Source organism: Xyrauchen texanus, chromosome 49 (assembly GCF_025860055.1).
Source record: "Xyrauchen texanus isolate HMW12.3.18 chromosome 49, RBS_HiC_50CHRs, whole genome shotgun sequence".
In the NCBI taxonomy this organism is placed as follows: domain Eukaryota; kingdom Metazoa; phylum Chordata; class Actinopteri; order Cypriniformes; family Catostomidae; genus Xyrauchen; species Xyrauchen texanus.
The window spans coordinates 1,055,700-1,080,412 of NC_068324.1; the positions used below are offsets into that span (position 1 = coordinate 1,055,700).

A 24,713-nucleotide genomic window follows, 5' to 3' on the forward strand; every position below is an offset into this window, starting at 1 on the left:
AGAGAGAGAGAGAGAGAGCGAGTGTGAGAGCGAGAGAGAGTGAGAGCGAGTGTGAGAGAGAGAGAGAGAGAGAGCGAGTGTGAGAGCGAGAGAGAGTGAGAGCGAGTGTGAGAGAGAGAGAGCGAGTGTGAGAGCGAGAGAGAGTGAGAGCGAGTGTGAGAGAGCGAGCGAGAGAGAGAGAGCGAGCGAGCGAGAGCTAGAGAGAGAGAAAGTAAGCGTGAGAGAGGGAGAGCGAGAGAGCGAATGAGCAAGTGAGAGATAAAGCGAGTGAGAGCACGATAGATTGAGAGAGAGAGAGAGAGAGAGAGCTCACACACACACATAGAAATACACACACACTTCACACACAAACACGCTTACACACACACATACAAATACACACACAAACACACTACACACACATGCTCACTCACACTCACTCACACACCACTGAAAGTATATACACTGTTAATTATTATATATATATATATATATTTTTTTTTTTTTTTTTTTTTTTTTTACACACTTCAATACAGAATTTGTTCTACTCTGTTTTTTTTCATGCTCCTATAAATGCTTTGGCAATACAATGTACAATTTGTCATGCCAATAAAGCTCATTTGAATTGAATTGACTTGAGAGAGAGAGAGAGAGAGAGCGAGAGAGGTTTGTCACACACAGTGTTCTCTACATGTTATAGTAACGTTAGGCTTCAAACTAATCTAGTTGATCAGTTACATGCAAACAAACCAGAGCGAGTTAAACTGCTGTGAGTATGATAAAAGGGTTCCCGTATCATCGATTAGGACAATGTCCTTGGTGAATGACTCCCTGTGGGATCTTTATGGCTACTGGCTGTCTTCCAGATCCGTGAGGTCTTTGAAAGTGACTTAATGTGCCAATAAATCTTCGTTTTAATCAAACTGGCTTTATCGGTGTGAGTGGGGGAGGTGATAAGTTGTGCTTTTGACGTGCGCTCTAATGACAGCCATCGTCCAGACGTAACGGATGGAATACAGATTGAATCTCGCACATTATGTGGCTGTAACGTCCAGCAGCCATTTTTGACGCACTGGCATGAATAGATGTCACGTATTTGGCACATCGTAGGGGTCAAGTTGTGCGTTTGCTTAACAAATTTGACTTCGTCCCATCGATTGGCCTACAAGTGTGGCGTGCTTCAATACATAAAGGTGGTTCGTCTTATTAGAAGAGGAAGTATGGGCCAATCACACTACTGAGGATCAAAACTCATTAAACGTGTGCATTAGCACATATTAGTACCATGTAAATACCATTGTACAGTGTATATATACTAAAACATGTTTAAGCCATGGTACCATGTACTAACAAATATGGTAATGCGATGGTACATGTTCTGAAGACAGGTAACGTGTCCTAAAAACATAATAATAGCATTGTGTAATGTCCTAAATAGTACTATAGTAAATATCATTAAACATGGTAAAACTATGGTGCATATCCTTAAACATGGTAATACTATGGTGCATATCCTTAAACAGGTTAATACTATGGTGCATATCCTTAAACATGGTAATACTATGGTGCATATCCTTAAACATGGTAAAACTATGGTGCATATCCTTAAACATGGTAATACTATGGTGCATATCCTTAAACAGGGTAAAACTATGGTGCATATCCTTAAACAGGGTAAAACTGTGGTGCATATCCTTAAACATGGTAATACTATGGTGCATATCCTTAAACAGGGTAAAACTGTGGTGCATATCCTTAAACATGGTAAAACTATGGTGCATATCCTTAAACATGGTAAAACTATGGTGCATATCCTTAAACATGGTAAAACTATGGTGCATATCCTTAAACATGGTAATACTATGGTGCATATCCTTAAACAGGGTAAAACTGTGGTGCATATCCTTAAACATGGTAAAACTATGGTGCATATCCTTAAACATGGTAATACTATGGTGCATATCCTTAAACAGGGTAAAACTGTGGTGCATATCCTTAAACATGGTAAAACTATGGTGCATATCCTTAAACATGGTAAAACTATGGTGCATATCCTTAAACATGGTAAAACTATGGTGCATATCCTTAAACATGGTAATACTATGGTGCATATCCTTAAACATGGTAAAACTATGGTGCATATCCTTAAACATGGTAAAACTATGGTGCATATCCTTAAACATGGTAAAACTGGTGCATATCCTTAAACATAGTAATACTATGGTGCATATCCTTAAACAGGTTAATACTATGGTGCATATCCTTAAACATGGTAATACTACGGTGCATATCCTTAAACAGGGTAATACTATGGTGCATATCATTAAACAGGGTAAAACTATGGTGCATATCCTTAAACATAGTAATACTATGGTGCATATCCTTAAACAGGTTAATACTATGGTGCATATCCTTAAACATGGTAATACTATGGTGCATATCCTTAAACATGGTAATACTATGGTGCATATCCTTAAACAGGGTAATACTATGGTGCATATCCTTAAACATGGTAATACTATGGTGCATATCCTTAAACATAGTAATACTATGGTGCATATCCTTAAACATGGTAATACTATGGTGCATATCCTTAAACATAGTAATACTATGGTGCATATCCTTAAACATGGTAATACTATGGTGCATATCCTTAAACAGGTTAATACTATGGTGCATATCCTTAAACATGGTAAAACTATGGTGCATATCCTTAAACATGGTAATACTATGGTGCATATCCTTAAACATGGTAATACTATGGTGCATATCATTAAACAGGGTAAAACTATGGTGCATATCCTTAAACATAGTAATACTATGGTGCATATCCTTAAACAGGTTAATACTATGGTGCATATCCTTAAACATGGTAATACTATGGTGCATATCCTTAAACATGGTAATACTATGGTGCATATCATTAAACAGGGTAAAACTATGGTGCATATCCTTAAACATAGTAATACTATGGTGCATATCCTTAAACAGGTTAATACTATGGTGCATATCCTTAAACATGGTAATACTATGGTGCATATCCTTAAACATGGTAATACTATGGTGCATATCCTTAAACATGGTAATACTATGGTGCATATCCTTAAACATGGTAATACTATGGTGCATATCCTTAAACAGGTTAATACTATGGTGCATATCCTTAAACATGGTAATACTATGGTGCATATCCTTAAACATGGTAATACTATGGTGCATATCATTAAACAGGGTAAAACTATGGTGCATATCCTTAAACATAGTAATACTATGGTGCATATCCTTAAACAGGTTAATACTATGGTGCATATCCTTAAACATGGTAATACTATGGTGCATATCCTTAAACAGGTTAATACTATGGTGCATATCCTTAAACATGGTAATACTATGGTGCATATCCTTAAACATGGTAATACTATGGTGCATATCATTAAACAGGGTAAAACTATGGTGCATATCCTTAAACATGGTAATACTATGGTGCATATCATTAAACAGGTTAATACTATGGTGCATATCCTTAAACATGGTAATACTATGGTGCATATCATTAAACAGGGTAAAACTATGGTGCATATCCTTAAACATAGTAATACTATGGTGCATATCCTTAAACATGGTATAATACTATGGTGCATATCCTTAAACATGGTAATACTATGGTGCATATCCTTAAACATGGTAATACTATGGTGCATATCCTTAAACAGGTTAATACTATGGTGCATATCCTTAAACATGGTAAAACTATGGTGCATATCCTTAAACATGGTAAAACTATGGTGCATATCCTTAAACATGGTAATACTATGGTGCATATCCTTAAACATGGTAAAACTATGGTGCATATCCTTAAACATGGTAATACTATGGTGCATATCCTTAAACATGGTAAAACTATGGTGCATATCCTTAAACATGGTAATACTATGGTGCATATCCTTAAACATGGTAATACTATGGTGCATATCCTTAAACATGGTAATACTATGGTGCATATCCTTAAACATGGTAAAACTATGGTGCATATCCTTAAACATGGTAATACTATGGTGCATATCCTTAAACATGGTAAAACTATGGTGCATATCCTTAAACATGGTAAAACTATGGTGCATATCCTTAAACATGGTAATACTATGGTGCATATCCTTAAACATGGTAAAACTATGGTGCATATCCTTAAACATGGTAATACTATGGTGCATATCCTTAAACAGGGTAAAACTATGGTGCATATCCTTAAACAGGGTAAAACTGTGGTGCATATCCTTAAACATGGTAATACTATGGTGCATATCCTTAAACAGGGTAAAACTGTGGTGCATATCCTTAAACATGGTAAAACTATGGTGCATATCCTTAAACATGGTAAAACTGTGGTGCATATCCTTAAACAGGGTAATACTATGGTGCATATCCTTAAACATGGTAAAACTATGGTGCATATCCTTAAACATGGTAATACTATGGTGCATATCCTTAAACATGGTAATACTATGGTGCATATCCTTAAACATGGTAAAACTATGGTGCATATCCTTAAACATGGTAAAACTATGGTGCATATCCTTAAACATGGTAATACTATGGTGCATATCCTTAAACATGGTAATACTATGGTGCATATCCTTAAACATGGTAATACTATGGTGCATATCCTTAAACAGGGTAAAACTGTGGTGCATATCCTTAAACATGGTAATACTATGGTGCATATCCTTAAACATGGTAATACTATGGTGCATATCCTTAAACAGGGTAAAACTGTGGTGCATATCCTTAAACATGGTAATACTATGGTGCATATCCTTAAACAGGGTAAAACTGTGGTGCATATCCTTAAACATGGTAAAACTATGGTGCATATCCTTAAACATGGTAAAACTGGTGCATATCCTTAAACATAGTAATACTATGGTGCATATCCTTAAACAGGGTAATACTATGGTGCATATCCTTAAACATGGTAATACTATGGTGCATATCCTTAAACATGGTAATACTATGGTGCATATCCTTAAACATGGTAATACTATGGTGCATATCCTTAAACATGGTAATACTATGGTGCATATCCTTAAACATGGTAATACTATGGTGCATATCCTTAAACAGGGTAATACTATGGTGCATATCCTTAAACATGGTAATACTATGGTGCATATCCTTAAACAGGGTAAAACTGTGGTGCATATCCTTAAACATGGTAATACTATGGTGCATATCCTTAAACAGGGTAAAACTGTGGTGCATATCCTTAAACATGGTAAAACTATGGTGCATATCCTTAAACATGGTAATACTATGGTGCATATCATTAAACAGGGTAAAACTATGGTGCATATCCTTAAACAGGGTAATACTATGGTGCATATCCTTAAACATGGTAATACTATGGTGCATATCCTTAAACATGGTAATACTATGGTGCATATCCTTAAACAGGGTAATACTATGGTGCATATCCTTAAACATGGTAAAACTATGGTGCATATCCTTAAACATAGTAATACTATGGTGCATAACCTTAAACATGGTAAAACTATGGTGCATAACATTAAACATGGTAAAACTATGATGCATATCCTTAAACATAGTAATACTATGGTGTATATCCTTAATATGCCTTATTGAATGTCCTAAAAACATGGAATAGCCATGATATCAACAACATAATACCATAGTAGCATATCCTATAACATGGTAAAACTCTGGTGCATGTCCAAAAACATTACAATACCAGAGTATATTTGATTAAAATATGGTAATACCATAGTGCATGTCCTAACAACATGGTCATAAAAATATAGTAATAGCAATGGACTTACCCAAACAAACAATGTTTTGCCATTGTACGTGTGCATTGTACATATCCCAAACACTCGGTGTTACAATGGTACCATCATGGTGCTTGTACAAAAAATATTGCGATAACATGGTAATTATCCAAATATGCATGGTATTGCGATGGTACTGAACACCCCCCCAAAAAAATCAGGTATTGCCATGTTAGTGTTCAAAAAAATGGATATGGTGCTCCATAGTAAAGCATGGGATTGCAATGGTTTCCTGCCCAACATGTTTTATTGTACAACAACACGAGAAGGATAAAAGCTCATTAAATGTCATTAACACTGGCAGAACACGGGTGGCAGAAATCTGCTCTTTCTGACGTGTGTGTGTGTGTATGCAATAAAATTGGCCTTGTTTTGTGTTTTCCTTCTCTATAATCCACAAACTGACAAACATAAGCCGATTAACTAGTTTTAACCTGTTCAAGGCCTGTAAATGCTTCTGAAGGCACAAAAGCTTTTAAAGAAGAATATTTTCACTTTCTGTCACAACAAATGTACGCTTGCTTCTGTTTATTTGCGATTAATCCTCTTCTGTAAGCGCTATTGTTCAGTGAATGTACAGTGTCATGAAGACCTCTGAAGTGTTTGTGCGTGTTTACCTTCATTGTGAATTGACTGTTACTGAAACACGTTACACTGTGTGCTAGGTTGAATTGTAAAGCTGCAGATAAAGTAGTGAACCGCTACGCCAGAGCTGATCAACTGTGACTGATGGCATCAAACTGACCCGACCGTCTCTCTCTCTGTCTCTCTCTCTTCAGACCGTATATGGTGACGGAGTACATGGGAATCAGAAATGAGAGTTTTATGAAGTTGGCCGCTGTAGGAACATGGATGGGCGACTTCGTGACGGCATGGATGGTAAGAATCCAAGCTGAAGTCAACGTGAAACAGCATTTACAACCCACAACACTTCCATAATGTGACATAAGGGTATTTCCACAAGAATGTATCCAATCGTTTACGATTTAAGATTGCTTCAATTATTTTATTCATGGGGAAAATGGAGGGCTTGGTGATGTCAGCAGAACAGGAATGTCATTTTGGAGGCGGAGCAAGTTTTTTACATTACAAAAATAGATTACGAATAACATGCATGGAAGAATCATCATCAATCAATAACACCAGGAACCTGTACTAAGAATAGTAAAAAGTGCCAATTTTGACTTTTCAGCCATTTCAAACCAGCACGAAATTACAAACCATTTTCTGAGAATGCTCGCCCTTGATGAAACTCTGGTGTCAGTTAAATGTTGCTGTAATTATTTGTTGGTAATTGAGTCTCTTGGAAAAGCAGCTTACATCCCCAGAGGCAGTGACGTCCTCTCGGCGGACAGAATGTGAAATTAGAGGAGATTAACTGAACCAAGAAACTCCTGAAAACTCTCACAGGGGGCGAGATAAGACCAGAGCCACGTTTAAAACACAAAACTAATAACAGCTTCCTTAATGGGGAAATAAGAAAGTTTTATGCCTAAAGAAATGATTAGAGAAATTTGTAAAACTTTTGACCAATTAAATTGAAGAATTGAACTGAAAGTGCGGTTGTAATAGTGCAATAATCTTTACACATTGATGTCCTCATTCATGAAAAAGAACAAAATACGGCGTCAGTTGTTGATAACCATGTGTACACAATTTGTCGCATTTATTTGATTGATAATTTCATTGTTATGTTTTTGACTTTACCAAAATTATATTTAATTCTTCATAGTTTTTTATGGTGTATTTCTGGACGGACAGACGTTACTAGCAGCCATATCACCCTGCAGCTCTTGCCTGGTTGCCCACTATAGCTAAGCAGGGTTGGGCGTGGGCTGTCCGTGGCCGTCCACCAGTGGATGGATGGATGGATGGACGATGGATAGGTAGATGGATAGGTGGAACAATAGATGGATGGACAGATGGTTGGATGGAAGGATGAATGGATGGACAGACGACAGATGATGGATTGGTAGATTGTATGATGGATGGACGATGGATTGGTAGGTGATGGAACAATAGATGGATGGATGGCCGGACAGATGGATGGATAGATGGACGGATGATGGATAGGTAGATGGGTGGGTGGATGGATGGATGGATGGATGAATCAATGGATAGGTAGATGGATAGGTGCAACAATAGATGGACAGACAGACAGACAGATGGATGGATGGATGGACGGACAGATGCAGGGACGGATTATGACTTGTAAAGGCCCTGGGGCCAATTATCTCCAAGGGCCCACCTCCACCCAAAATTGTTTTCAAGCAGGGTGGATCACCAAACTAGATCACGCAGCCTTAAAGCCCAGGGCACCCCCGGGCAGTTAAGGGCCCCCTGGTAGTCATGGGCCCCTGGGTACTGGCCCCATTGGCCATGTTGTTAATCCATCCCACGACAGATGGACGAACGGACGATGGATAGGATGATGGATGGATGAATCGATGGATGGATGGATGAATGGATGGATGCATGTATGGATGGATGGATGGATGGATGGATACAATTGATGGATGGATGAAACGATGGATGGATGGATGGATGCATGGATGGATGGATGGATGCATGGGTCGATGGATGGATGGATGGATGGGTCGATGGATGGATGGATGGATGGATGGATGGATGGATGCATGGATGGATGGATGCATGGATGGATGGATGGGTCGATGGATGGATGGATGAATGGATGGATAGGTCGATGGATGGATGGATGGATGCATGAATGGATGGATAGGTCGATGGATGGATGCATGGATGGATGGATGGATGGATGCATGGATGGATGGATGCATGGGTCGATGGTAGGGCTGGGACGATTACGTCGATGCAAAAAATACGTCGACGCAAAATATGCGCGTCGATTCGTCAGACCAAAACAAAGATGGCAGCGCCGGAGAGTAGAAGCAAAACGAGTGGCTCCTCAGACTATCAGAAGTGCAAGGCGGCACACACTCGTTCATCTAAAGTGTGGGAATTCTTTAATTTAAAAGGAAAAAATTATGTGATATGTCGCTCTTTGCAAAATGGAGATGGCTTTCCATTCTAGCACCACGGCAATGCACCAGCACTAGGGCTGGGATGACGCCGACGTAAAAATACGTCGACGCAAAAATATGCGCTGACGTCAATTGTCGGACCCAAAACAAAGATGGCGGCGCCGGCGCCAACACGAGTGGATCCTCAGACTATCAGAAGTGCAAGGCGGCATGCACTCGTTCCTCTAAAGTATGGGAATTCTTTAATTTAAAAGGAAACAATTCCGTGATATGTCGTCTTTGCAAAATGGAGATGGCCTTCCATTCTAGCACCACGGCAATGCACCAGCACCTGAAGAGGAGCCACCCGGGAGCAGCTGCAGATGACAGAGCACTGTAAGTTTTGTTTTTCAACTCCCCAGTTTGCACTCGATGTTGGAGTAGGCTATAGTACGGTGTCGACACCTAAAGTTTTCGCTTATAGCTATTAATAATGCGCTTATAGCTATGAATGTCGTGAAAAATACATAGAGGTCACTGACAACGCGCTGACAGACAGGACCAAGCAGGTAACATTTAATAAAGTCTCAACTTTCAAATTTGGTCATTCAAAGAAAATTAATCTATAAATAGGCCTACTATTTTGTGGCTCTTTAATGTGTCGTGACAGATTGCCTCAGTTAAAGCTGCTCGTGAACCGATCATCTTTTCCTTGGTTAATTTATAGCATCAAATAGGCTAAACATGAATGTAGCCTACATCAGAAGGACTGTTGTGACGTCAGTACGGTAGCCTACAATCCATTATTCAAATTCAAATCCACCGACACTAATCTTCTCTCTCCTGACTACTTTGTTGGACAAAAATGGCGTATTATGATTGATTGATCAGATCGCCTGTCAATCAAACTCCCAGCAAATGTTTTTTTTTTTTTTTTTACATTTTATACACCCCTACCCCCGATGAAACCGGTATTACCGGTGTTGTCACAAGTCGATTAATCGAATCAAAATCGAATCGGACTGGAAAAAATGAATCGTTAGATTAATCGATGCATCGAAAAAATAATCGCTAGATTAATCGTTTAAAAAATAATCGTTTATCCCAGCCCTAGTCGATGGATGGATGGATGCATGGATGGATGGATGCATGGGTCGATGGATGGATGGATGGATACATGGATAAATAGTTTCAGCTTTGTTGACTGTAAAGAAGGAAGAGATTTTCTTCAAGTTCACTCAAGGACACTCAGGAAACAAACATCCTCCCAAAAATATTTGACATCACTGACAACACACACACACACACACACACACACACACACACACACTCACACACACACACACTCACACACACACACACTCACACACACACACACACACACACACTCTCACACACACACACTCTCACACACACACACACACACTCACACACACACACTCACACACACACACACACACAATCAAAGCGCAAATGTAGTTTAAGATCTTCTGGGATCAAGCTGCGTGTGTGTGTTATATTAGTATTCTTGTGTTCAAACTGCACGGCTGAACAACAGAGAAAAGGAGGAGAAGAAAAGAGGAATAAACTGAAGAAGATGAAGGGCAGAGGACTGTTGTGAAAGTACCGATGTAGACATTACATATCATTAATTCAGTTCACCTCACTCTCTGCTCATTTGGCAGACTGCAGTGTTAGCAATTGGACAGATTTATTTCGTTTTCCCTCTCCTCCCCAGAGTTTTCTAGACTTCCTTTTTGAAAGGAACAGATCCGTCAGCAGAGTGACCTGAGAAACTCTCACTGAGAGACCAGAAACTGTTCACAACGGCATCGCAAGTGCTCCGTCCCGTTAAACATAATGATCGTTCTTTAGTGTGAACTTGTCTTCAAACAATCTGCTTTTTTCTTTTGAACTAGACCGATGAAAATGCATTCCCAATGCACGCAACTTACCTGACATTTATTGAGTTAAACTGAGTTCATGATCACTTATTCTTTGTTTGTTTCCAAGGTAACAGACATGATGCTGCAGGACACACATTACCCGGACTGGGGCAGGACCGCGAGGCACTTATGGAGGAAGGGCAATAACAGAATAATGCTCTTCTGGTGAGTCATAATTAAGTTATATAATATTCCATATGGTTACATTTAACCTTCATTTTCTGTTTGGTCATTTTTGACCGAAATAATTTTTTGTGATGTACTCTCACCGGCCCCTTTATTAGATACACCTGTACACCTACAGGACTTATTCATGCATTAATCTAACCAGCCAATCGTGTGGCAGCAGTACAGTGCATAAAATCATGCAGATACGGGTCAGGAGCTTCAGTTAATGTTCACATCAACCATCAGAATGGGGAAAAAAATGGTGATCTCAGTGTTTTGGAGCGTGGCATGATTGTTGGTGCCAGACAGGCTGGTTTGAGTATTTCAATGGTGCCAAAAACAAAAAACATGTCACCTTAAGGAGATAATATTGATAAAGTGGCTAAATTATGACTTGATTCATATCTATTGACACTGGGTTTGTAGTTATGGTTAGTGTATGTTAAGAACATGAGGACGTGCTCTTCTTGTGGGGCGAAATGTTTAAAAATGTCCCTGCAAGAATAGCAGAACCTAATGCTGGAAACTGTGTGAATCTTATCACGGCACTTTAATCCCTGTTGTCAGCGTGTTTAATTAAAGGCACACACGGCAGAAAATCGATCAACACGGCTGTGTTTGCCATGACAACGTGACCTCGCAACACAACAGCCTCCCTTGACAACACACATGCTCTGACCCCGACACGCCTAAAACGCCCGAATAACTTGCACGAACATGATCTCTGACCCCGATGCAGATCATGAGCCGTTATTAAAGGAACAGTTCATCGTTGGTAAAAAAATCTGCTCTTTTCCATTCAACAGAAGTGGATGGATAATTTATAGGAACTCTATAAATTCAGTATTATAAAAAGTTAAATAAAATAAAACAGTTATGTAAGTTTACCTGTCCGATAAGAAGAATGCCAATTCAGGGTCGGTTTTGATCCCCAAAACTGAACGAAGGTCCCTCCAGGAATCAAACGCCCTGCCGATGTTCACGCTAGTTTTCACTCGACCACGTTCCCGCTTATCCAGACGGGATGCAGCAGATTAATGTTGGTTTGGTTTATTCTGAGTTTGTGCTGTGAGCCGGACGTTTGCTGGATTCATCTCTAAGATAAAGTCATCTAGTGTTGCAGTTTGTTGTCGCTGTTGAATGTCTGAGGCTCGCGGGAGCATAAACGTCACATACTTTGGATTTTCCCGGCAAAAGCGACCCGCTCCCTTCACATGACAATCAGTCTACAGGCTTTAACAGGCAACACAGGAAGTCCGGGAAGAGCTCATTTTTTAAGTTGCGTTACAAACCGTTCACACATTGACAAAAAAAGGTGAATATTACATGACAATTGTTACATATTGCAGCTTTAAGTAACAGTTTTGTTTCTTTTCTTTTGGAACATGAAAAAGGAAATCTTAAATGATCATAAACAGCACACTCCTAACAATATTTTTGCCTATTTTTTAAGATTCACACATTAAAATTTTTTTTTTTTTTTTTTTGCACAAAATAAAATTAATAAAACTACAAATATTAATTTAATTTTTTGGAAGTTTACTCAATTAAATTGGATATAATTTTGTTATGAAATTCAAATGCGTAAATTATATTTTATATATTTATTATTTATTTTCCCGTGTATAATCAAGAAATATTATAACTGTTTTCTGGAGGATGTCTCATTACCGCAACACAGAGAATATTCAGCAAAAATCTGAGATGCTGAAAAATAATGAAAACATTTATTTAAGCGTCGCATGTCAACATTGAGAATATGCTTTAAAAAATCTAAAATAAACACTTTATCTCATTACCAAAACACAACAACCGCAGCTTGTTTATATATATATATACAGTATATATTTCAGTTTTTAAAATAATAAATAATTTGTAAATCGCTTTTATTAACTGTATCTAATGCTTGATCTGAGGATTAATGATCAGATTTGGCGTGTGTGTAAAATGTTGCGGTAATGAGTTCTGTGAACAGTATCCGTGTTTAAATGATGCACTGATGCAACATGACAGAATAAATCTTTATGTAACCAAAACCTTTTTTTGAAAAGTCCATCACAAAACGTTTCATTTATTGTTTATTTTATTACGATATCTTCATGGAGCTTGTGTATATCTGTTGTATTTCAGAATTTAATTACTAAATGTTTTTTATATAGAAATCCTCACTTAGGAAGCACCATTAAAGTATCATAAAAGTTGCACATGTGAATTGTGCACAATATTCATCATCTTTTAAGATATACGATGCATCAGAGCTTTTAGAAGAAATGTACTGACCTCAGATCAGTTTTTATCTGTCATTGGCTGATGAATGCAGTCACACTGATGGCAATAGCTGATCTGGAGTCTGTATTATTCATTCAGCAGCGCCCAGACAAGACAGATTCATTTCATACTCTCTCTCTCTCTCTCTCTCTCTCTCTCTCTCTCTCTCTGACTCTATTATTAATGGACTCTCTTGAAGCGTCTCCATCTATTAGCAAAGGACAGACGTCATTTCACACTGTCAGGAATCCGGCGCGATGACTGGACCTCTGCAGTTTTCACTGTTTAAAGATCATACACGACTTATTAGATGCTTGTTATGGTTTGATACATGACAGAAGAACGGTTTCAGTCTAAGACGACCACAGACCGTTCGTGGAGCCTCTATCTCTGCTCTGATTGGCTGTGTGCTCGTCCGTCAGTGGAGTAATTGTGATGCTTGATTTATTAAACATGAGTCTGGTCTTCTTGATGTCTCAGGACAGTGTTGGTCTCTCTGACGTCTGTGGTGGTTCTGGTCATCAGTACTGACTGGATCAGGTGGGATAATCTGAACCGCGGGTTTCTGCCCAGCGACGAGGTTTCTAGAGCGTTCCTCGCGTCCTTCATCCTGGTCTTTGACCTCCTCATCGTCATGCAGGTACAAGCACAACCACATCAACACTTTTCTACTCTGTCAAATTGCTTATAACAAAAAGATTCATAAAGTCTGTAAAAGTGTTGTTCCTTGTTCGTTGACCTTTACCCTCTATCCCTATTTCCATCTTATCCACAGCAGTTTTATTGAATCAGTTTGTGTGTTTGTGTGTATCGTCTCTCGAATTATTCTTGTTTAATGTCATCCTCATCACCGCAGGCAGCAAATCACAGTGGAGTGTGTCATTGCCTCATGAATATGCTAATATCTACTCAACAGTGTCACGCTATACGCCAGTAATTACCTCAATAAACACACATGCACACACACTTACACATGCATACACACACACACGCATATACACACACTCACACTTACTCACACACACACACACTTACACACGCACACACACACACACTCACACACACTCGCACACACACTCACACACACTCACACACACACTTAAACACGCATACATACATACATACACAAACTTACACACACACACACACACACACACACACACGTGCGCACACACACTCACACACACACACTTAAACACGCATACATACATACATACACAAACTTACGCACACACACACACACATTCACACACTCACATACACACAAGCACACACACTCACACACACACTTAAACACGCATACATACATACATACACAAACTTACACACACACACACACACACACACGTGCACACACACTCACACACACACACTTAAACACGCATACATACATACATACACAAACTTACGCACACACACACACACATTCACACACTCACATACACACAAGCACACACACTCACACACACACTTACACATGCATACACTCACACACACACACACTCACACGCACACATACACACACACACACACACTCACACACACACACTTAAACACGCATACATACATACATACACAAACTTACGCACACACACACACACATTCACACACTCACATACACACAAGCACACACACGCACACACACACACACGCATACACTCACACACACACACTCACACGCACACACACACACACACACACACACACACACACACACTCAGACATACACATAAACACACACACTCACAATAATTGTGCCACACATATTTGACCAAAATATTTATTTTTTTGATAAAACTTGTGTTGTGTTGAGGATATATTTTTGGGAACATTTTGAATGAAAGATCAAAATGATTAACAATAAAGACGTTCTTCACAGCCGTCTTTGCTCATATTTACTGGGACTGGTAATCTGGCATCCCGGGCATTTTGCCGGTGGGCCGACGCACTTTGGGGCCGATCAGGGGCGGACTGGCCATCGGGAGCGCGTAACGGGCTGAATTGGCTGCGATAAGCTAAAAATGAGCCGCCGCGTTATGCAGAACGGACCACAAAACGGTGCCGCCATATGCAGAAAAGGACAGCGACCCCCATGTAAAATCACAGGCTGATTTCTCTTCCCAGTCCAGCCCTGATTTTAATATATTTATATAATAGAGAGTTTGATTTGTCCACAGGTGTGTTTACCTTGATTGCATTGAACTGTCACATCTCATTGTTTTGATATTTTATGATTCAGCATCAATCACCCAATCAGAGGTTTTGATGAAATCATTGATGTCTGTCTGTTTTTGATTACAGTGTCTCAATCGCTCAATCTGTGTATCCGCTCGTCATCTTCATACACTAAAATATTTCACATCACCCATGTCCGTGTTCACTACGTGCGATGGTTAATCTCTGCTCTGACATTTTATTCAGTGGCTTATTAACTCAGACCTTGAACACCCGCGAGTCAGCGCCATTTACAAGCTCTTATTTGAAATCCTTCCATTGATTTTCATCCTCGTAATTTAGCTTTATGTTGTATTATGAAGGTAAATGAGCTGAAACTATAAAAGAGAGAAATTGAAACGATGTACCTCATCATTAGCTCTTCAAGTCGCATAGAAATCAAAGACTCGCAGTTTCGTAATTGCTTCTTAATTCCGTTTATTTGCGCATTTGTCTTCGAGCAGAGGGCTGCGGCGTCTCACATGCTCCTTATATATTATCAAAGTTTTATTGATTTTTGTCAGACTGTTCTCGGAACAGTCTCGGGAGTCTAGAGGGAGCAGACGTCGGTTCATCTGATGCTCAGTGACACCGGGATCTCTTGCCGTGTTCCTCAGCTCAGACTTCAGAAGCCTCGCAATTCATTTTTGATCTCTTATAAATGTCAAACAGAAAAGTATGAGAGATGCTCGATCTTTTGAACACAAACATGTTTATTTATAACTAGACAAAGTTCATTTTCTGAAGAACATTTGAGTGGTGTTTGCCCAAAAATACCTCATCAAACAACAAACTTAAGCATCTTCAGTTTGCCAGACACTACTGGAACTTCAAATGGGACGGGGTTCAATGGTCAGATGAAACAAAGATCACCAGATGAGTTTGGCGCACATATAGAGGTAGCCATATGGAAACGTACCTCGTGCTCACGGTTAAATATGGTGGTGGATCTTTAATATTATGGGGCTGTTTTTATGCCAGAGGTCCTGGACATCTTGTTCGGATACATGGCATCATGGACTCTATCATATACCAACCAAAAATACCTCACTTGCACAATGCGAGAGTGTTGTTGATGGTTGCCAGAACGTTGCTAAGCAGTTTCTAGAGTGTTTTATGTGGTTGCTAAGGCAAGGATTGTTGTTGCTATGGTGTTGCTAGTATTCCTGTAGCTAAACTGGTAAAATATTACATTAGTAATGGCAAGATTATGCGTTTGATGGCCAAAAAGATGCACAAAATATTGAGCAAATGTAAATCGTGAGAATGTGTTTTTCCACCCCGTCTGCCGGCAGATCATCCCCGTCTACCTGGATGAGGGAGGGGACAAGGGGAGGGAAACAAAATATTTGTAGCTAGCTGAATATTAGCACAGACATTTGAAGGGAACACTATCGCCCCCTTGAGTGCACGTTATGAGCGAGTGACAGAAATGAGCGCAGTGCATCGTGTCTGTGTACTCGCGTAAAGTACATCTCATCAAACTTACGCTTGCCTCTGTTCACATATAAATGAAATCTCTACTGGAGTTTACTAAATATCTGCAGGGTTTTCTAATGGTGTTTATTTTTGTATTATTTCCCTACGTTTGCACTTTAGATACGTTTGAGCTCTACAGTTAAAGCCTTTGAAGTGGTTACCTAGTCCGTTGATGTCGTTTTATGTTTCACGGTAAGACCTAAAGGGTTTGTGTGTGTATTTTTGTTATATAATGTTGCTATTGATGCTGTAGTGCAACTTGTTTTGCTTCAGGACCCAGAGTTTACTTTGGACGTTCGCCATGGTAACCAAACCTGCATCCCGTATTTACTTTAGTCTGGGTTTTATTTTATTTTACCTTTGTGGTTTAGTAACCAATGTAACTAAGGAACCAGTTCAGTAGAGTGGTGGTGGCGGCGTAGTGGCTAAAGCACATAACTGGTAATCAGGAGGTTGCTGGTTTGATCCCCACAGCCACCACCATTGTGTCCTTGAGTAAGGCACTTAACTCCAGGTTGCTCCGGGGGGATTGTCCCTGTAATAAGTGCTCTGTATAATACATTGGTACTCAGAAGGTTGCTGGTTCTATCCCCACAGTCACCACCATTGTGTCCTTGAGTAAGACACTTAACTCCAGGTTGCTCCGGGGGGATTGTCCCTGTAATAAGGGCTCTGTAAGTCAGCTTTGGATAAAAGCGTCTGCCAAATGCATAAATGTAAATTTGTAAGATGTGACCGCAAACACGTGTAATTAACAATGTTTTTGGATCCTTCTCGTTGCAGGATTGGGAGTTTCCACACTTCATGGGCGATAAGGACATGAATCTACCGGGTCTTTCCACCACGCAACTGAAGTTCAAACTGCCTGTGTGCAAACGCATCTTTAAAGACGAGTATCACATCCACATCACGGGTAAATCCGCGCACACTGCACACTTATGTAGTGCGCGACAAGATGTACACTACACATGCAATTATGCTGACGAGTCAAGTGCTAGCGCTGTAAGCTGCCGCGTGGGACACGGTGGCTGAATTAATTCCTTTCCCTATGGGACGTGCTGTCAGTATATTCACTCGTTAGATACATCTCTTTATAATTATGTGTGTGAAGGCAGCGTTTGTAATGCATACTAATTAGTTTATAAATGGAGTCTCTGTATGTGACAGACTGGAGTTAAAGACGCTTAGCTAACAGCTTTGGGCTTTTGTTTTCCATTTCATTGCGTTTCGCTCACTGTAGTGTGCACACTTGATAGCCGTTGTGGGAATAGATGATCGTTCCCTAAAGGGGCGGGAAACGGCCTTCCTGCTCAATGGTTCGTGAAAGTCTTTAACCTTATTGTTTTGTGCAGCAATTCAGCGTGATGAAGATAATGTCAGAGATTATTCTGTGAGGGGAGTTTCTTCTGCTGTTAAAGTTCCAACGGTTGATTTTTATTAAAACGATTCGTTTCATCTTTGGTTCTTTGTTACATGAAGGTCACATTATAAAACTGATACATATCGATTGTCTTTAAATCAAACGTTCAATCTTAAAACGGGAAAATACTATTCTTCTTCCTTCCCTTTTTCCTTCCATCCTTATTTCTTTCCTTTCTTTCTTCTTGCCTAATAAATCTCCTTTCTTTCCTTTTTCCTTCGTTCCTCCTTCCTCCTTTCTTTCTTTCTTTCCTTCTTTCTTCCTTCATTCCTTCTTTCTTCCTTCCTTCCTTCCTTCTTTCTTTCTTTCTTCCTTCTTTCTTTCTTTCTTTCTTTCTTCCTTCTTTCTTCCTTCATTCCTTCTTTCTTTCTTCCTTCCTTCTTTCTTTCTTCCTTCCTTCCTTCTTTCTTTCTTTCTTCCTTCTTTCTTTCTTTCTTTCTTTCTTTCTTCCTCCTTTCTTTCTTTCTTCCTCCTTTCTTCCTTCATTCCTTCTTTCTTTCTTCCTCCTTTCTTTCTTCCTTCATTCCTTCTTTCTTTCTTCCTTCTTTCTTCCTCCTTTCTTTCTTCCTCCTTTCTTTCTTCCTTCCTTCCTTCTTTCTTTCTTTCTTTCTTCCTTCTTTCTTTCTTTCTTTCTTCCTTCTTTCTTCCTTCATTCCTTCTTTCTTTCTTTCTTCCTTCCTTCTTTCTTTCTTCCTTCCTTCCTTCTTTCTTTCTTTCTTCTTTCTTTCTTTCTTTCTTCCTCCTTTCTTTCTTTCTTCCTCCTTTCTTCCTTCATTCCTTCTTTCTTCCTCCTTTCTTTCTTTCTTTCTTTCCTTCTTTCTTCCTTCCTTCCTTCCTTCTTTCTTTCTTTCTTCCTTCTTTCTTTCTTTCTTTCTTCCTTCTTTCTTCCTTCATTCCTTCTTTCTTTCTTCCTTCCTTCTTTCTTTCTTCCTTCCTTCCTTCTTTCTTTCTTTCTTCCTTCTTTCTTTCTTTCTTTCTTTCTTTCTTCCTCCTTTCTTTCTTTCTTCCTCCTTTCTTCCTTCATTCCTTCTTTCTTTCTTTCTTCCTCCTTTCTTTCTTCCTTCATTCCTTCTTTCTTTCTTCCTTCTTTCTTCCTCCTTTCTTTCTTCCTCCTTTCTTTCTTCCTTCCTTCCTTCCTTCTTTCTTTCTTTCTTTCTTCCTTCTTTCTTCCTTCATTCCTTCTTTCTTTCTTCCTTCCTTCTTTCTTCCTTCCTTCCTTCTTTCTTTCTTTCTTCTTTCTTTCTTTCTTCCTCCTTTCTTTCTTTCTTCCTCCTTTCTTCCTTCATTCCTTCTTTCTTCCTCCTTTCTTTCTTCCTTCATTCCTTCTTTCTTTCTTCCTTCTTTCTTCCTCCTTTCTTTCTTCCTCCTTTCTTTCTTCCTCCTTTCTTTCGTTCTTCCTTCCTTCTTTCTTTCTTTCTTCCTTCTTTCTTTCTTTCTTTGTTCCTCCTTTCTTTCTTTCTTCCTTCTTTCTTCCTTCATTCCTTCTTTCTTTCTTCCTTCCTTCTTTCTTTCTTTCTTCCTTCTTTCTTTCTTTCTTCCTCCTTTCTTTCTTTCTTCCTCCTTTCTTCCTTCATTCCTTCCTTCTTTCTTTCTTTCTTTCTTTCTTCTTTCTTTCTTCCTCCTTTCTTTCTTCCTCCTTTCTTCCTTCATTCCTTCCTTCTTTCTTTCTTTCTTTCTTCCTTCTTTCTTTCTTCCTTCATTCCTTCTTTCTTTCTTTCTTCCTTCTTTCTTTTCTTTCTTTCTTCCTCCTTTCTTTCTTTCTTCCTTCATTCCTTCCTTCTTTCTTTCTTCCTTCATTCCTTCTTTCTTTCTTCTTTCTTTCTTCCTCCTTTCTTTCTTTCTTCCTTCATTCCTTCTTTCTTTCTTTCTTTCTTTCTTCCTCCTTTCTTTCTTCCTTCATTCCTTCCTTCTTTCTTTCTTCCTTCTTTCTTTCTTCCTTCATTCCTTCTTTCTTTCTTCTTTCTTTCTTTCTTCCTTCTTTCTTTCTTTCTTTCTTCCTCCTTTCTTTCTTCCTTCATTCCTTCCTTCTTTCTTTCTTCCTCCTTTCTTTCTTTCTTCCTTCATTCCTTCTTTCTTTCTTTCTTCCTTCTTTCTTTCTTTCTTTCTTTCTTCCTCCTTTCTTTCTTCCTTCATTCCTTCCTTCTTTCTTTCTTCCTTCTTTCTTTCTTCCTTCATTCCTTCCTTCTTTCTTCCTTCATTCCTTCTTTCTTTCTTCCTTCTTTCTTTCTTTCTTTCTTTCTTTCTTACATTCTTCCTTCATTGCTTCCTAACTTCCTTCCCTTCTTAATTTCTTTCCTTTCTTTCTTTCTTTCTTTATTTCCTTTCTTCATTGCTTCCTACCTAAATAAATATTTCCTTTTTCCTTAATTCTTTTATTTTCCTTCCTCCCTACACAATAAATGTCCTTCCTTTTTGTGCCTTCCTTTTTAAATATGTCTTCCTTGCTTCCATCACTCCTTCCATTCATCTTTCTTTCGTTCTGCCTTCCTTGTTTCATTTCTTTTTTCCTTTCTTCCTTTATTCATTCCTTCCTTCCTTCTTGCCTTTCTTACTTGCATCCATTCCTTCTTTTCTTTCTTCCTGTCTTTTACTTTTCTGTCTTAATTTCATCATTCTTTCTTTAATTATTCTTCCTTCCTTTCTTTCTCTCTCTCAGGGAAATGGTTTAATTATGGCGTCATCTTTCTGGTTCTCATCTTGGACCTGAACATGTGGAAGAATCAGATCTTCTATAAGCCGTATGAATATGGTCAGTACGTTGGTCCAGGAGAGAAGATCTACACCGTTGAGCATCCAGAGACACTGCAAGACTTCAACCGAAGCACGCTGACCTGGGCTTGGCGGTCCACTAGCATCGACCCCCTCACCAACCAGACTTATGTCCAGCGAGACATGTTCCTACACAGCCGTTACGTGGGCTCCAGTCTGGACGTCAAATGCCTGGCATTCGTCCCGAGTCTAGCGGCCTTCGTGCTCTGCGGATTCTTCATCTGGCTGTTTGGCCGGTTTCATGACAGCGAGACGTTCCCCGAGAACCAAGACAAGAGTTACGAGCGCATCAAGCGAAAGTCGCCGTCTGATCTGGGAGTGACGCCAGAGGAGGTGCACATCACCATGAGTGAGGCGCTGAAGAGAAGCGGAACACCGATGTTGCTCTTAGTGGACGCGCATCATTTTGGTTCAACGAACAACTCCATGTCACCGTGTTCAAGTGAGACCCAGGAGACACATCCCAGCATAGCCGTCGACAGTGATGTCCCCGGTGATACTGCTGATGTCAAAAAACTGACCCCATGACCTTAGCCGAAAGTCAAATTGAGTTCAAGAAGTAATTGTTGGAAAACTAGCTTTGAAAGCACCCAAGAGCTATCATGGAAACTACAGTGAAAATTCTGTTTGTATTTTCTATATTTTTATAAGAAACATTTTAAAGACTTCTTATGGCATGAACGTTTGAACTGAACTTGTTCAATGTTCCTCAAATCGTTCCTCTATAAGGCTCTATGGTGCTGAATGATTCATTTATTTTGTGTCTTTTGTATGTAGATATTCTGGTGCCTACATGGATGAATACTGTAAGTACACACTGAGTGCATGGCATGATGGTTATGAACATGTTACTCTTAATTATAAGTAGGGTTAATGGTTACCAAAGCGCTTTACACTGTGTGCCATTCGCACACACACACACCAATGGCGGCAGAGCTGCATGCAAGGCGCTAGTCTGCCATTGGGAGCAACTTGGGGTTCAGTGTCTTGCCCAAGGACACTTCGGCATGTGGAGTCATGTGGGCTGGGAATCAAAGCGCCAACCCAGTGATTAGCAGCCGACCCGCTCTACCACCTGCGCCACAGCTGCCACTGTAATGTCCATTTTACTTACATATAAATTAAACTCTCTCTTAGCTAATGCTGTCAATTATACAGGGGACCGTTTCATTTGGTACATAATGGTAATATTGGCACATAATGGTAATATTGGTACATAATGGTAATATTGGCACATTATGGTAATATTGGAACATTGTGGTAACAATGGAACATAATGGTAATATTGGAACATTATGGTAATATTGGTACATAATGGTAATATTGGAACATTATGGTAATATTGGCACATAATGGTAATAATGGTAATATTGGAACATTATGGTAATATTGACACTTAATGGTAATATTGGTACATTATGGTAATATTGGCACATAATGGTAATATTGGAACATTATGGTAATATTGGAACATAATGGTAATATTGGTACATAATGGTAATATTGGAACATTATGGTAATATTGACACTTAATGGTAATATTGGCACAATATGGTAATATTGGTACATAATGCTAATATTGGTACATTATGGTAATATTGGCACATAATGGTAATATTGGCACATTATGGTAATATTGGCACATAATGGTAATAATGGTACATAATGGTAATATTGGAACATTATGGTAATATTGGTACATAATGGTAATATTGGAACATTATGGTAATATTGGCACATAATGGTAATAATGGTACATAATGGTAATATTGGTACATTATGGTAATATTGGTACATAATGGTAATATTGGAACATAACGGTAATATTGGTACATAATGGTAATATTGGAACATTATGGTAATATTGACACTTAATGGTAATATTGGCACAATATGGTAATATTGGTACATAATGCTAATATTGGTACATTATGGTAATATTGGCACAATATGGTAATATTGGTACATAATGCTAATATTGGAACATAATGGTAATATTGGTACATAATGCTAATATTGGAACATTATGGTAATATTGACACTTAATGGTAATATTGGCACAATATGGTAATATTGGCACATAATGGTAATATTGGTACATTATGGTAATATTGGCACAATATGGTAATATTGGTACATAATGCTAATATTGGAACATTATGGTAATATTGGAACATAATGGTAATATTGGTACATAATGGTAATATTGGTACATAATGGTAATATTGGAACATTATGGTAATATTGACACTTAATGGTAATATTGGCACAATATGGTAATATTGGCACATAATGGTAATATTGGTACATTATGGTAATATTGGCACAATATGGTAATATTGGTACATAATGCTAATATTGGAACATTATGGTAATATTGACACTTAATGGTAATATTGGCACAATATGGTAATATTGGCACATAATGGTAATATTGGTACATTATGGTAATATTGGCACAATATGGTAATATTGGTACATAATGCTAATATTGGAACATTATGGTAATATTGGAACATAATGGTAATATTGGTACATAATGGTAATATTGGTACATAATGGTAATATTGGAACATTATGGTAATATTGACACTTAATGGTAATATTGGCACAATATGGTAATATTGGTACATAATGCTAATATTGGTACATAATGCTAATATTGGAACATTATGGTAATATTGGAACATTATGGTAATATTGGAACATAATGGTAATATTGGTACATAATGGCAATATTGGTACATAATGGTAATATTGGTACATTATGTTAAAGGTTGATCTTGGGATTTTAAGAATCAATTAATCGTAAAAAAAAAAAAAATGTTATTTTTAAAAAATGGATGTTTGTACCCAGCCCCGATTATAAGCAATAATGCTGTGCCTTTAATAGAAAACGACTTAATGGGTCATAGGTTTGAATTATCTTTCCAAGCAAAGGATGTCATATCTGTTCAGATATTTATCAGTTCACAGTATTTAAAGATTTATTATTATGACTTGCATTGCATCTAGTAATATGTGTAAAACTGTAATTATGAATCAACTTAAAGAGCTGTTCACCAAACTGCTGTGCAATCGAGTGTGTGTTCACATGCACGTGTTGGAAAATATCAGATTTTACTGGTGCAAGATTCATTTGTAATATGAATAAAATGGTTTCAAACACCATTTTATTACAAGCGTTTCAGTTCAAACCAAAAGCGTGATTTGAAAATGCTCACCGATGATTATTTTGTTGTTTGTAGTACTGTTGTCTTGAAGTTTTCATCACAGTCTGTGTCGGTTTCCCTGCGTCTTCTGCTGTTGAGTGGATGACACCTCTTCCAATGTTGGGTTAGTGAATATCAGACATATTTGTGTTATCAATAAATGCCTTTTTTTACATGCAGATACAGTGTTATTGATGGAAACAATTCTTCAAATGGTGCCTATCACTAGTCATGATCCACGGTGACCTTGTTGCCTAGCAACCCTCGAGGTCTGGCCTGCATCCAGATGTCAGTGCGGTCGTGTCGAAAGTGGCAATCAAACCCATTTATAGGAGCATCTGGTGTAAACAGCCATTAGGCGCCATTACGGGTCAAAACAGATTTACACAAACTGCAGTTATTAACGCTTTTAGCGATGTGGCGTCACATGTGGC

General features: G+C 38.6%; 1 protein-coding gene across 2 annotated transcripts in view; it reads left to right on the top strand.

The window, feature by feature from the left end:
- The window catches only part of LOC127640132 (transmembrane protein 117-like), a 56,862-nt gene extending 32,427 nt beyond the window's left edge, over window positions 1-24,435 (top strand). For both annotated transcript variants that reach the window (XM_052122540.1, XM_052122541.1), the window contains exons 4-8: window positions 6,602-6,701; window positions 10,817-10,914; window positions 13,666-13,825; window positions 17,662-17,791; window positions 20,955-24,435. In XM_052122540.1, the coding sequence (XP_051978500.1) occupies window positions 6,602-6,701; window positions 10,817-10,914; window positions 13,666-13,825; window positions 17,662-17,791; window positions 20,955-21,595 (1,129 nt within the window). In that variant the 3' untranslated portion in view covers window positions 21,596-24,435. The remainder of the gene's footprint in view (window positions 1-6,601; window positions 6,702-10,816; window positions 10,915-13,665; window positions 13,826-17,661; window positions 17,792-20,954) is intronic.
- Window positions 24,436-24,713: the final 278 nt, after the last annotated feature.